Source organism: Crinia signifera, chromosome 6, assembly GCF_055691185.1.
Source record: "Crinia signifera chromosome 6, ASM5569118v1, whole genome shotgun sequence".
Classification (NCBI taxonomy): Eukaryota; Metazoa; Chordata; class Amphibia; order Anura; family Myobatrachidae; genus Crinia; species Crinia signifera.
In genome coordinates this window covers 221,006,976-221,021,773 of record NC_139222.1, presented here as the reverse complement: position 1 = coordinate 221,021,773, position 14,798 = coordinate 221,006,976, and the positions used below count along the sequence as shown (strand labels likewise).

The window sequence follows — 14,798 nt, the reverse complement described above, 5'->3', positions numbered from 1 at the left end:
CCAAGATATTATTGTTTTTGTCCCAGTTTTCCGATATTTCTCACCTCACTTACTATGTATGTAGTGAGGGTAAGCTTATCTGGGTTTCTTTATATTGGGTGATGATCTTTGAGAGGCGTACCTCACTTACACTTTTCTGCATATGAGAACTCTCATCAAGGTATCTTTATCAGCAAGTTCATAACCTGCCACTCCTCCAACGTTGTATATTTGGCAGAATGTACATGTGGTCTCTCATATATAGGGAGAACAACCCGCCCATTAAAAATAAGAATGTCTGAGCATTTAAGAAACATTCGTAAAGGATTGGAAACTCATAACCTGTCCAATCACTTTAAAAATCAACATAACTGCTCAACAACAAACATCAGAAAATTTATGGGTCTCAAACAAATAAAATCAAGCTGGAAGGATAAAAACATTGAAACAAATCTTGCCAAGTCAGAAATGAAATTAATATTCGATTTGAAAACTTTAACACCAAAGGGACTAAATAATGATTTCGAATTGAAATGGTTCCTATAATTAATCGTCATAAATACATAGAGGAGAGAAAATAGCAATAAATCTCCCACCCCCTAATCATCACATTCTCCTATAATTAATCATCATAAATTCATTTATACATAGAGGAGAGAAAATAGCAATAAATCTCCCACCCTCCAATCATTACATTCTCTATACTTATATTTGTTTATTCACTTGTGAAATATAAAACCATCTTATATTTTTTATATATAAAAAAAAGTCCTGATTACATTTTTCTTACTCCTTAGAATCAACTTCAACAGACATTCATTCAAAAATACCATCCATTTACGTCTAAAAATGTCCTCCACAGTTCAGACACATAAGAAGAGAGAGAGCAACGGGATAAATGAGTCTCCATGTATCCATAGCAACACTCGTGACAGGAGAAAACCTCTGACTAGTAGATTTCAGAGAACTGAAGGACGCCATCTTGCTACACCCTATCATGCGTTCAATGGGAAATCTCAGCAGACTAGGAGACGCCATCTTGCTACACCTAGCGGGGGGAGGAACAGCGACGCCCGCGTCACCAGCAAAGCGCCGAATACAGAATCACGGAGCCGCCATCTTACTACACCCACCTATCAGAAGACTCTAGCAAAATGACGGACGCCATCTTGCTGCACCCGCGCGGAGAGGCACCCGGACGGACATCTCCCGAAATGTGGACGGTCTCTCATCACCGCCAAAGAGGACGCGCTGACGCCCACAGAGGCTCCCTTCTAACTACCCCTTAGCCACCATACGGGTATATACTTATATCTTCAAAACGATAAAATGCCGGGCGCCATCTTTCTACACCCAACCTAGGGCATAATACTATCAAGCAGTGGCCGCCATCTTTACACACCCATGATAATAAGAACATTATCGTGTAGGCTTTGGGTTAATGGTTTCATCTACCATACTTTCGAATGGCCATTGAACACTGTGCACTAACATTATTGTATTGTGTTATTTCTTGTCTAATTACACAATAAGAAAAACGGAAACAGGAACAGGAAGTGAAGCCATCTTTGGATTATCCTCACTCATATAAAGCAAGTACACAAGCAGGTCCTCCATGCCTTGACAAAGAGATGCACATCTCGAAACGCGTCGGCAGGAGGACTTGCTTTTGAGTGGACCTTGGATTCTAACTCTCTGCTGGAAACCTTTTTTTGAGGAACCTGATTGCCCCCTGAGAAAAAGGTAGGACAAAGAGAACTTTTTTTCTCACAGTCGCGGAGTCCACTTACCGGTCAGTGGCCCAACACTAATCCTGCCCTATTCCTGAAGGGAACAACAGTGCTCCTCCACCAGCAGACAGTAGAAATATACGGATTATACTAAAATTCCGTTTTTAACCAAATATTAAAAAAAAAAAAAAAAAAATTTTATACTGTAAAATAAAAACCGTTTTCTACTGGACAAGAAGTCAGCCTCGACTAATTAAAGATACCTTGATGCACGTGTACACATACTATCAATCGTGAGTACTGGTACGCAGTCTTTTGATAAAGATACCTTGATGAGAGTTCTCATATGCAGAAAAGTGTAAGTGAGGTACGCCTCTCAAAGATCATCACCCAATATAAAGAAACCCAGATAAGCTTACCCTCACTACATACATAGTAAGTGAGGTGAGAAATATCGGAAAACTGGGACAAAAACAATAATATCTTGGAAACAAATTCTCACCCCCGTTCCAACTTAAAATATTTCTATTCCTTCTGTTTTTTCCCCCCAAAAAATTGGACGAGAAAAACACGCGAAGGAAGTATTAAGAGGGAGAAGAGAAAAAGAACCCGAAAACACCCAAGCTAAGTATCCCCACTCATACATTGTGCTTGACCCGGTGTAGCGCCATATCCCACATCCAACAAACCCCTTTTTCAAAATGACTTGGTTAATACTTTACCATCCACTAGAGCAAGGAGGGAGAATATTATAGCGCGCCGAGCATATGGGGAGCACAGCGAGTTATGCGAGGGGACGCAGTACACTTATACGGTTTTGACATATGTTGACATAGACACAAAACATAAACTAAATGTGTCAACTTTTCCCGTGTCGACCATGTCTATGTCAACTTTTTACTTCATCGACATGCTGTCACTGTTGACCTTGAGTATATCAACCATTTAAAGGTGTTGACTTGCCCACTATCGACCATTAGTGGTCGACATTCTGTCACTGTCGACCTTGAGTATGTTATCCATTTAAAGGTGTCAACTTATGTGGGGTACACACCAGGACGATATGGCCCAGAACAAGCAAAATGAAATACAATCTTGACCGATTGTATGTAAATCGGCCATTTCGCTGCCCATTTGGTGCGGTCCTGATCTGATGCGCGGCCCCACGGGTCGGACGGACTGACTTTTTTGAGATCCTACCTGCTGCAGGTAGGATCTCAGAAACAACCATTGTAGTGGGTGGGGGTCGTAATCGGATCGCAGACACATCAGGGGCATTTTCGCGGTGGGTCGGCAGCGTCGTCAGCTTGTGAGTGGGTCGTACGTTCCTGTGACGACCCACTCACGAGCACCATCGTCCTGGTGTGTACCGGGCATTAGAGTCAATCTATCATTTATACCATAACCCATAACTTCCAACTTTGGAGGAGTCGGATGCGGGACGCAGGCGCGACCTAATTTGGGGCGCGGCCTATACTTGCGGCTCTCCAGCGAGGCCACGCCCCCATTTTGCCGCTATGGGGGCATGACCCAGACCTCTAGCCATGCCCCCAGCCCCCTGGCTACGGGAATAGACGCTGTTAGCATGCGCACAGCGTTTATTCCCCACTGCTTAGTAGCCGACAGGGGGACTCCCAACAGCCCCCCTCACCGTGGGACACTGCCGGCCGCGGGAGGACAGCGGGACAGGCCCTGATAATCGGGACTGTCCCGCTGAAATCGAGACTGTTGGGAGGTATGATAACCTTACCAGTTGCAGCATCTCCTCATCCATATGCAGATAGTTCATGTAGTCTTTAGGATTATTCTCAGGAATCTCGAGGAGCAGTGGCTTATGAGACAGGGAGTCAAGACCAAGCAAATCTCATCTCCCTTCTTCTTCTCACTTGGTCCATCTCGGTCACTGCAACAGCCTGGCAGTACAATACACCTAACTGGCACTGATCCATGACAAAAGGCACTTTGCTTAAGGAAACCAAAAACAAAGATAAGCACTCGAAGCACAGTGGAGCGTTTACAAGGCAAACCAACCAAACTAACCATGGAGCAATGAATGCAATGAGTTTAAAATGGCCACTGCAATTTATACCCTCATAAGCCCCCTTCTGTAATACCAACCCACAATTTACAATCCCTTACCCTAAGTCACTCAGCACAAAAGTTCAGTACACATCTCAGCGTGTTTATGTCCCATAAGAAGAAGAAAGTTCAGATGAGGACACATAGCACTGAGTTTCATAATGGCATATGTGGTAGCGGAAAGAGAAGAGTTAAAAGAGAGATAAGAAAAGAACAGTCTTGAGACATCCCAAAAGATAGAATGAGTCAGAAAAAAAATAAAAAAATACTGAGAAGCATTCAGGCAAGTAAGTGGCACATCAGGAGAGGACAGTTCTGGGAGGACTAATAGGGTGATTTCGGGGCATTTTCTAAGTGATCTCAGTAGATTAGAAAATGCCCCTACATTGCTCCATGTGTAGGGGCCATAGTGATAGCAATACGCAGCCCAGCGTGTTGCAATCGCTGGCGTTTAATATCCAGCATGCTGGATAAATCTACTTAATCACCGGTCAGGGCCAGTGTTCTCACCCTGGCAGATCCCTCAGCACACAGCTTTGACACATCACTGTGTGCTAAGTGATCTTGCTGAGCTTTCTGAGCGATCTAGCATCGCTCAGAAAGTAACAAGGGTAACAAGGTGAGTGGTGTAAAGGGTGGGTGAATGCATGGATCCATATAGAGGAAATTTTATGGTGCATGGTGTAAATTTTACCTTTAAAATGGTGTCAAAGCCTGTGCGTTCTTGTTGAGGGCAGGAGTTGTTGGACAGGTTTGAGATTAGGTGAATAAAGCAGCTTTCTTGGCACTACAGGGGGCAGTATGATGGTATGATAGAATAGGATAATGTCACTCTTACTTACAACAGCCTATGGCAGGTATTCAATGCGGCCGGCGAGGGGGTTAAACAGCGAGGATTGCAGAAAACCAGCGATCCTCGCTGTTTAACCCCCTCGCCAGCCGCTCGCCCTATTCAACGTTCTGGGGAAATCCTCGCCGTCACAGGGCAGTGAGGATTCCCCCAAACAGCGAATAATGCAGAAAAGTCCCTGTATTTAGCCGCGAGTCTCGCTGCTTCTGGAGCCGCATACGCCGATTCCCCCTCGCTCAAAAAACAGAGCAAGGGGGAATTGGCGTATGAGGGGGGTGCGTTGAATACTGACAAGGTGAGTGGTGACAGCGAGCAGGAAGCCCTGCTCATTGTCGCCGCTCGCCCACGGCATTGAATACCCCTGAATGGCTTTGTGAATAGCTACTGTAAATGATCCGTACAAAACAATTCTTATTAAACAAATTAAACAAAAATATAGCTAAGAAGACTTTGTGATCCTCTTACACGTAGCATTGTGATGCTGAAGGTGGAGTAGTTTACTATAGTGTTCTTTTAATTTTGCATCTTATTCACTTTCAAAGTATACTAGAGATACTGGCCTGCTACTTTACCAATGTGATGGATGGAATACCATCAGGGGTCAGGTAAGTATAAACCATAATCATACACTTAAATAGTTTCAATCAGCACTGCAGCCCTATGTCTGGTTCATTAACATAAATTACAATAAATAAATAAATCTTAGATACACATGTGACAGCTCAAATTTGTTAGAATGTCTAGGTATTGTGCGCAATACCTGAAATGTGTTAGGCAAATCAGTAAATGATCTTCATTACCTACTTTGCCTAGGAATTGTTAACAATGCCTTATGTACAGTTTGTTAGGCAATATATGGGAAATACTTTGCCTACTTTGCCTTGCAAATAAAGTAAATTGAATACCTACTATGGGGGGTATTCAATGTGTCGCCGCTATTTCCGACTGGAGAAATAGCGGCGGCTCCCTATTCAATGCTGTCTTTAGCGACAGCATTGAAGCGGGATCACGGCAGAACGGACCCGACTTCAGAAGCTGGCGGGCCGGTTCTGCCGATAACGGCCGTGGATTGTCGCAATCCCGGCCGCAGATCGTCAATCCACGGCCGTTTTCGCGGCCACGCCCCCTTTGAGCCGATCGGCAGGCGGGACATTGAATCCCGCCTATCGTTCAGCTGTCGGGCTGACCACAAACGGGCCAGGATCACGGCTGTCGGCAGGGATCGACAGCCGTGATCCTAGATTGAATACCCCCCTATGCCTGAAAACCTACTATGCCTGAATACCTACAGATGGAGCCGCTGACGGTCATGTGCATCCCCGTCAGTAAGGCGGCGGGGAGCAGGGACAGAAGGTTTAAGGAAATGGGTAGGGAGTGGGGGCAGAGCAGGGAGACAGGCGGAGGGCTGCAGAGTTTCCGGGAGAATGGGGCCCCCGTGGCTGGCGGAGAACGGCGAATGGCGATAGAATTGCCAGGAGCCGCTCTAATGAAAGCGGCTCCACTTGTACTATGCCTGAATACCTATTATACGTATAAACAGAGCCTATAAACTCTCTAGCCAGCTTCCAACAACATGGAGCACTAGTAAACTCTAGCACTGTACTAGAGTGTACTGCATATGCACAGGTCTGCGGCACCATTTTTCTTCTTATTTTCATGCTACTAATGTGCAATATGCCAGGATATTGACTGCCTCACCGGGAATCCTTAGACCAGGGGTCAGGGTACTTTTTTACCCTTTACCCCAAAATATATTTATATATATATATTTATATATTACCAGGCAAAGGAACTCGGTACAGACTGCGCACTGCCGAGATGGTGCAGCAACTAGTCGCCTCTACTGAAGAAGTGGACGGACTTGGGGGCGGGGCCAGGGGCATCATGCAGGGAAGTGTGTTATACACAAAGGCCTTAAACACTGCACTGCATCAGGCCCTTGTACACTAATCTTCTGTAACAGACACAGCCGGGCATGCATATAGAATCTAGATAAATTCTATATGCAATGAAATAAAATTGTATGCTTATAGATTCATAGGCATTCCTGGCTGTCTCTGCACCGCGACCGTCCATTATCCTCAGAAATTTAGTTTTTACCCCATTTGGGGTCATTTACCCCTGTTCCCTGACCACTGCCTTTGAGGTAAGTATTGAAGAACGTGGCTGGAGGGTGTGCAGTGTGGCCATCTCTGGAACCAGGGACCAGCGTTATATATATGCAACTGTCTAATAAGCACAAACAAAATGGGGGGTATTACACATGACACCATAGCATCCTGTTTAATACACACCTTTATTTCTCAGAGCCAAGGTGTTGTATCTTAAACCACAGTAACACGCTGCTTTGCAGCTACATAGACTCTGCCACCGTATCTGGCAAATTGATGTGCTTACCTATAAAAACATATTTATTTGCATAAATTCGGTGAGATGCATTATTAAACATCATTTGCACTTGGCTTTTGCACGTTTATTGAGTATAGTCCAGGTCAATGGTTCACAGTTGTATACACATATAAACAATGTTGTATTGTGACCATGCCAACTTTCAAAACCCTGAAGAATTCTATAAGTTTTAGAAAACTTACTAGTTCAATCACACAGCATTGTATAGTAAATTAGTTGCAAGCCAGGATGTAGCCGAGTTAGAAAGTCTCACACAAAACAGCTCTACAAGTCAAACATAAATATAGCTCGGTATTTTGAGGACACGTTGAATTGGCAATGATGTAAATCAATAACCAGTAAACAATTATGGTGCGTACACACGGTTCAATTCTGTTTTTTGATTCAATTTCTATTAGATATGGACTATTCGACCTGCTCTGAAATTTTTTTCTACTTCTTTTTGATTTCCACTATTTTCTATTTGATTTTCCATTCAATGTGCATTCGATTTGCTATTAGATCAACACTGGCTTTAGGCAGGAGATGGACAGTGAATCGAACTCTGGAGTGAGCACATTAGATTTCCACTATATATTCTTGGCTGCCAATACTATTTTTCTATTCGATTTACACTATATGGGATCGTGCATTGGGATTGAATCTGCATCGAATGTAGAAAAACCATTCGATGCCCATTTGATTTTGTAATCTATTTTGCTTCTGTAAGCAAAATCGAATCGAAAAATAGTGTATACATCACCGTGTGTAAGCTCTATTACAGCACATTTGCAACATTTTTTTTTTTTAAATATTTCTAACCTTAAAATCCAAAATATACTTTGCTCTGTCAAAATAGCTCATGTTTGTTACATGACCTTTTTCACCTTTTTCGATGTGCAAATCTGAAGCACAAGCAGCTTTTGCTGATTAAAATAATATGCAGCATATCTATATACTGTATATAATTGTTGCTGTATCTGCATTAAAATGTTATGCTACAATGCTTTCAAGCCAATTGTGTAACATCATTTGGTATTTGGTACAAATATACACATATGACATTTCTCTGCAATTCGGAACAACATATTGTGCATATTTTACAGTGTGTATGCACCATTTTTTGGAAAGGGGCAATCATTTACAAGGCATGGTTTTGCCTTGTAAATGATTCCCCTTTAAAAAAATAAAAAAAAACATTTCACAAATGTTCTCCAGTTGCAATTTACTAATACCCCGTTCTCACTGGAGCCAAATTCACGGGTCTAGCATGTAGACCCGGGAATTTTCCTTTTAACACAGGATTTTAGGCAGTGTGAACGGGTTGCATATCCGGATTTCATACACTGGTAAAACCCTTCTTTTTACCCGTGTCTGAGATCCGGATATGCAGACACGGGTTGACCCGTTCACACTGCCGAAAAACCCTTGTTCAAAGGCAAATTCCCGGGTAGAACTTCTTCACCCGGGAATTTGCCTTGCCGTGAGAACGGGGGTCCAGCGCGTCACATCCCCGGCATCTTAATGCCGGGTAAAAGCCGTGTCTTTCTCACTCGCAGTGAGAACACGGCATAACATATGATTTCATAATAAAAAACAGTCATGCTACCCCATTCAGTTGCATATCTGCTTTTCAGCATGACTAATAAGTGACTTATGAATTGCATTGTTCCTAGACATATCAAACATTATTTATTGCTATTTTACAGGATTTTATGACTTATTAATACTTCATGGACCTGATGCAAACGAGTGGTGCCAATATCTTGCCAGTCTGTTTGAAACAAATCATCAAGTTAAAGATTTTGCTCTCCAGACGTACGAACTCAAGTATGAACCTATACCAGATAACCAATTGGAATCCCTGCAGAGGTATAAATGCGTTCTCATTCTTCTGTCTGGAGATTTAGAAGGTAGTTTTGACTACCCAGAAATTTTGGAAAGCTTGAGGACAATTTTGAGGCCACCAAACAAGGTGATTGTATTATTTTGTGGCGTAATAGACAAAGAGGATTTCACAAATGTCTTTCCAGACTGGTTACAATGGAAACAATTGTCTTCTGAAGACGACCCTGAACTGTACATTACTGCTGTTAAGGATATTATCTTAGAAGGTAAGTGGCATTTTGTTTCTGCATAAACAATTGTTTAATATGTATGATATTATTGTAACATCGCAAACCCAGGTCAGACCTTGGAGTTTGAACCTGGATCCGACCCTGGTCACACTTTTTCACACTGAAACCATGTGGCCCATTATACCCAGGGTGACCCTTGTTTAACCCTTCTTATAACCTGGGTTGACCCGGCAATAAACTGGGCTACATGTGCGATGTGAAAGGGGTATTAGTAAAAAGTTAAAGCTATCATTTCTTCATGTTTTATGCTTCAGTGGCATTTACTGTATCAAGAGCCTAACCTAGAGGTATCAGAGCTATCTCCTGCATCAGGCTAACTGACTTGACTGGTCATACTGCAGTCCCCATTATTGTTGTTTTGCTCTATCTATCAAGCTCCAAAAAGAGTAGACTACCAAAGCTAATTCCATCTGAAGATTGCATTTGTCCGGTGTACACACTTCAATTGGATCACTCCAATTTAGCGCTGCCTTTTTTTCCCTCCTAACATATTTATTTTCCGCTATAAATCGACTCTTCCTATGACTGCAAATATCCAGCACTCGGAAATCCAATGGTCAGAATGCCGACAGCAGTATGCAGATAGTCAGAACCTCCAAGTTAAGTACTGGGGTTAGGGTTAGGCAATAGAAGGGTTAGTGTTAGGATGCAGGAGGGTACAGTTGCATTACTGTTAGGCAGTGTGAGAGTACAGTTAATGTTAAAATATCAAAATCTGTTGGGATTTTGAACATTGGAATGTCTCTATCTATTTTCTGACCATTGATATCCTGTACGCTGAGATATGGATACCAACCCCTGCAAAATATGTTAGGTGAATAGTTTAGACCAGTGGTTCTCAACCTCGGTCCTCAGGGACCCCCCAACAGTCCACATTTTCCAGGTCTCCTCACAGAATCAAGTGAAATAATTAGCTCCACCTGTGATCTTTTAAAATGTGTCAGTGAGTAATTAGTGCACCTGTGTATCTGTGAGGTGACCTGGAAAACGTGCACCGTTTGGGGTCCCTGAGGACCGAGGTTGAGAACCACTGGTTTAGACTGCAGTATATTTCTGTCATTCTGTATTTTCTAAGACGGGGTGTGAACAGGGTGTATCTTATGCTGGCGACACATCAGACCAACTCTCCTCCAACCATCCAACCAGTTGGGTGAATGGAATAAAAACCTGGTACTGGATAGGAGCAAATGTAGTCTGTAATTACGTCATTTGTTTCCCAAATTGGAAAATGGACAACAGCTGTCACTCAGACAATGTACTGTAGTTGGACCTATTTGATTTAAACAATTTCACTGAATGTTTTTGTCAATTCTGAGTTTGTGAGCAAATTGCTTATTGGCATTTGCCTCCATACAGTACCAGATTTTCAGTCCAACCAACTAGTTGAATGGTTGGAGGAAAGTTGGTCTGATGTGTGGCCAGCATAAGAAAGATAAACAAAATAAAGTCCTAAAGGTGCATACATACTGGCCGTATTTGCCCAGTGTGTATGCACAGGCGATGATGGGGAAAATCACTCAATGCATACACACTGAGTGATTTTCGCCCATCCAAGCAATTTTCCTGGGGGAGGACGTCTTTCCATAGCAGAAAGCTATGGAAAGCCATACATCCAGTCGCTTATCTGCTGGTAATACCAGTAGATGAGCGTCAGTGGACAGAGATGATGCGGAAGTGCGCATCACCACTTATCACTGCCCCGTACACACTGGGCGGCTTTTGAGCTGAAAGCAGCTCAAATGGCAAAAACTGAGCTGCTTTCAGCTCAAAGTTGCTGAGTGTGTATGGGCCTTAAGGCAGCTGCTCAACCATTTATTGGTCTGTTTACCTTTATGGGTTTTCTTTGTTCTGTAAGAAGTGTGTGCAGCTGGGCATTTGTTTAATGATGTACATAGGCATGGTGCACATCTTTATACTTGTTTAAGTTGGAATACAGCATAAAGCAATGAAATTGGATATTGTCTGGGATTATCGGGACTGACTGACATCATAAAAGTGCTGCTTATAGGATTAATGTTGCGTGAGAATTGTGATATACTGTAGTATGAACAGTGGTTATACAAATAACTTCCGCATAACGAGTGCTGCTCTGACAAATGGACGCTATATATTATATGCTTGGGAACAAAAAATTGGGAAGTGCTGCACTTCTCAAAACTGAGCAGTACATATGTGAATGTCTCTGTATTTGCATTTCTGTATTAATATGACTGTACACTATAATTTACTGCATATATTTGAGTTAGATGTGATTTGACCGAAACATTTTGCTTAATTACTTGGAAATGATTTGTTAGGAGTTAAGAAATCAGCTGCAAATATTTCCACTGGTTACTGTATACGTTTGATACAGTATTGTACCTGTGTTTTCCTATAAGGATCTCCATTTTGTCCTGCAATCTATGGAAAAATAACACTTGATTACTATTCTCCCTCCTTTCGCTATCACTGTCAAACATACTTCTCAAATAGAGACAAAATAGGTCCTGCGCTGATCAGCCCTAATACATCTTCCCCAATCTGTCCAAACTCAGCCCCAGTCACACCAGAAAATCCTACTATTGGCCTCAACTGTGCAACTTTCATAACCTGTGAATGGCCACAACAATACAGACACGCACAGTGTCATCGTCAATATCATTGTGTGCAGGGCTGCCACTAAAAAGTGTGGGGCCCAGGACTGCTCAAACATACAGCCCCCCCTCAAGTCTCCCTGCATGCAGCAGTGGAAGACGGGTCCCAGTGCATGTGGCAGCGGGTAGCGGCAGCCGGGTGTCCCTTTGTGCAGCAGCCTCGCCTGGGTCTCCCTGTGTGTGGCATCAGTGGGTCCTTTGTACTCCCACCAGCATGTAAGGGGGACACAAGGGCCTTCGCTCATTTTCAGAGTGGTCGGAGGCCCAGGACAAATGTACCCACAGCCCCCCTGATTGTGTGCCTCAGAATGCCTCGTATCTGGCTTTCTGGAGGCAGAAATCCAATGCACAACTGCACATTTGGGCAATCTATTAAATTGAAATCGTAGATATGTTCTGTGTTAATAAGGACCCACAGAACACCACCATTCTAGTAGTCCTTTTATTATACAGAGAAGAAGGAGGGATTCATACAGTATAGAGGAAATGGTCAGGGTGATGAATAGGTAAATATAATTGTAGCACAGAGAATAATATCCCAGCAAGTAAAGATTGAGGATAGTGGGACACAGAGACATAGGAGGTGATTCTGATTGACTCTGTCCCCGCGCATTCTCACGGGGACTAATGTTTTTGTTATGCACATAATGATTTATGCGCATGTGCAGGGTCCATAGGCAAACTGCTTTTGTGACTTGTATAGTCACCGAGCTGTTCACACGGAGCGATGTGGGCCAGGGGCGTGGGGCAGCGGAGTCAGATGACGCTTATGGGAACCTCCAGCGTTTCCTGGGCATCCCCAGGAAAACGCTGGGAGTTCACATGGGATTGTGGGCGGGACGAGTTGTGCCGGGGGCGAGTTGTGCCGGGGGCGAGCCCTGTCTTCGTCCTGCTGCCCGCAAATATAAGTCAGTCTCTACTGACATATTTGCGAAGGAAGGAGAAATCATTAGATATTTGGGAACAGCCCAATGATTTCTCCTGCTGCGGCACATGCGCGGGGATGTGTCTTCATGAGGTGGGGGGCGTGCATTTGCGGCTTACCGAGTGAACTAGGATCACCTCCATAATGCGTGAGAAGGTCTGGGGTGAGCTGATAGTTACAAACAGCATAGAAGGAAGTAACACAAAGTTGGAACTTGAGCTGTAAGGGGAAAACACCAGAGAGATTAGTGATTTTGAGAACAAATATAAGAAATAAAAAGTCAAAGTGTAGGCAGTAAAGGAGACAAAGAGAAAGAGAGGGGGGGTTTATTCTGCAAGTCCACCAAACCCCGCCTTGCGCATGGTGGCCCGACCGCAAGCCATTCGCAAGGGCGATTCGCTCGCAGGGCCTGCAAATGGATGTTACACAGTAACATCTATTCTCAGCCTTGGTCAGTGACCATCGAATGATGGCGAAGGCGCATGCATATAAAAGTGACTCTCAAGTCACTTATATATGGGTGGACGCTTGGGCAGAAGTGCGCAGACAGCTGACATTCGGTGATGTCAGCTGCCCTCCCCCCTGCACCTGCGTCATTGGCCCATTAGCATGAGAATGCCCATGAAACACTGGGTGTTCCCATATGCAAATGGACTGGCCCAATGCCCCTCTCTGCCCCCGCCCGCAAACTTGGAAGTGTGCAACGGGCGAACACCCTGCACCCCGCGTATGCACATGCTCAGAATTGACCCTGCGCATGCACATACGCAACCATCAATGCCCTTGCGAAGATTCTGGTCTATGGGAACGGACCACAATAAAGGCCAAGACCCAGGAGCACTTACTATGGCAACAAGAGGGATTTCTGCAATAACCGGGGAAGTGTTCTTAATTGTTTTCATTTAAGGGCCTGATTCAGAACTGATCGCTGCTGTGCGAATCTGCAGAAGGCTTTGATCAGATAGTCGCTGCCCAGACAGAGTTAAATCCCACCCTTTGCAAATCTGCAAATGGCTTGCCAATGGATCGCTGATTGCAGACCATCTGCAAATACATTCACAACTCACTCACCATCGAATGACTTTCCCATTTTGTGCAAGTGCGTGTAATTCTGACCATAGGCGTGCACAGGAGCGGTGCCAGGTGTACCCATGCACCCCCTAATGCCCAACACACCCACAACCCCTCGCTGCCACCACGCTCCTCTGGCCGGCCTTCAACCCACTGCGGCCGCACGCAAGTTCTTTCGGTGGCAGCCCCTCCATACACTGCCGGACCTCAAGTGTCTGTATCCTCCAAGGCGGTGGCCATTTTTGGAGGGGCGGCCGCCAACAGAATGTGTGTGTGGCTCGCTGTGGGTTGGAGGCCAGACACGGCGGTCAGTGGAGCACAGCACACTGTTAAGAACTCCAGGGCAACGAGCATGTATCCCCTCCCCACCCTGGCAATGAGCATGTTAGTCCCCTTGGCAACGAGCATGCAATTCCCCTTGGCAACGAGCACACAACCCCTCCCCCTGACAACAAGTATATAACTCCTCCCTGGCAATGAACATATAACTCCCCCCCTAGCAACAGGCATGTAACTCCCCCTTACAATGAGCATGTAACTCCCTCTGGCAATGAACATGTAATCCCCCCTAGCAACAAGTATGTAACTCCCCCTAGCAATGAGCATGTACCTCCCCTTAGCAAGGAGCATGTAACTTCCCGTCTGGAAACAAGCATTGCCATAAACGGTCTTTTATGTACCACGTACTTGTGCTAATTTGCATTTATACTGTAAGTTGTTATTTTCTTGTTTGTTTTTATTGCTAATCAATTTACTGTCACGCGCTGTGGAACCCTTGGGATGCCATATAAATAAACTATAGTAATAACGTAGGTAGGCTTCACTTATGTGGCATAATATGTAATAGGCATTACTTTGTGTTGTATAATTTGCAATAAGCATTGCAGTGGATGGCATTATGTGTAATGGGCATTACAGTGCATGGCATTAGGTGTAATGGGCACTACAATGTATGGCATTATGTTTAATGAGCATTATGGTGTATTGCATTATGTTTAATGGGCA

At 44.1% G+C, this 14,798-nt stretch overlaps 1 protein-coding gene across 1 annotated transcript in view; it reads left to right on the top strand.

Annotated features, from left to right (window-relative positions):
* The window catches only part of PIK3AP1 (phosphoinositide-3-kinase adaptor protein 1), a 129,077-nt gene that overhangs the window by 23,502 nt on the left and 90,777 nt on the right, over positions 1-14,798 (top strand). Inside the window, exon 2 of the mRNA XM_083148880.1 lies at positions 8,736-9,140. Coding sequence (XP_083005006.1) covers positions 8,736-9,140 — 405 coding nt within the window. The remainder of the gene's footprint in view (positions 1-8,735; positions 9,141-14,798) is intronic.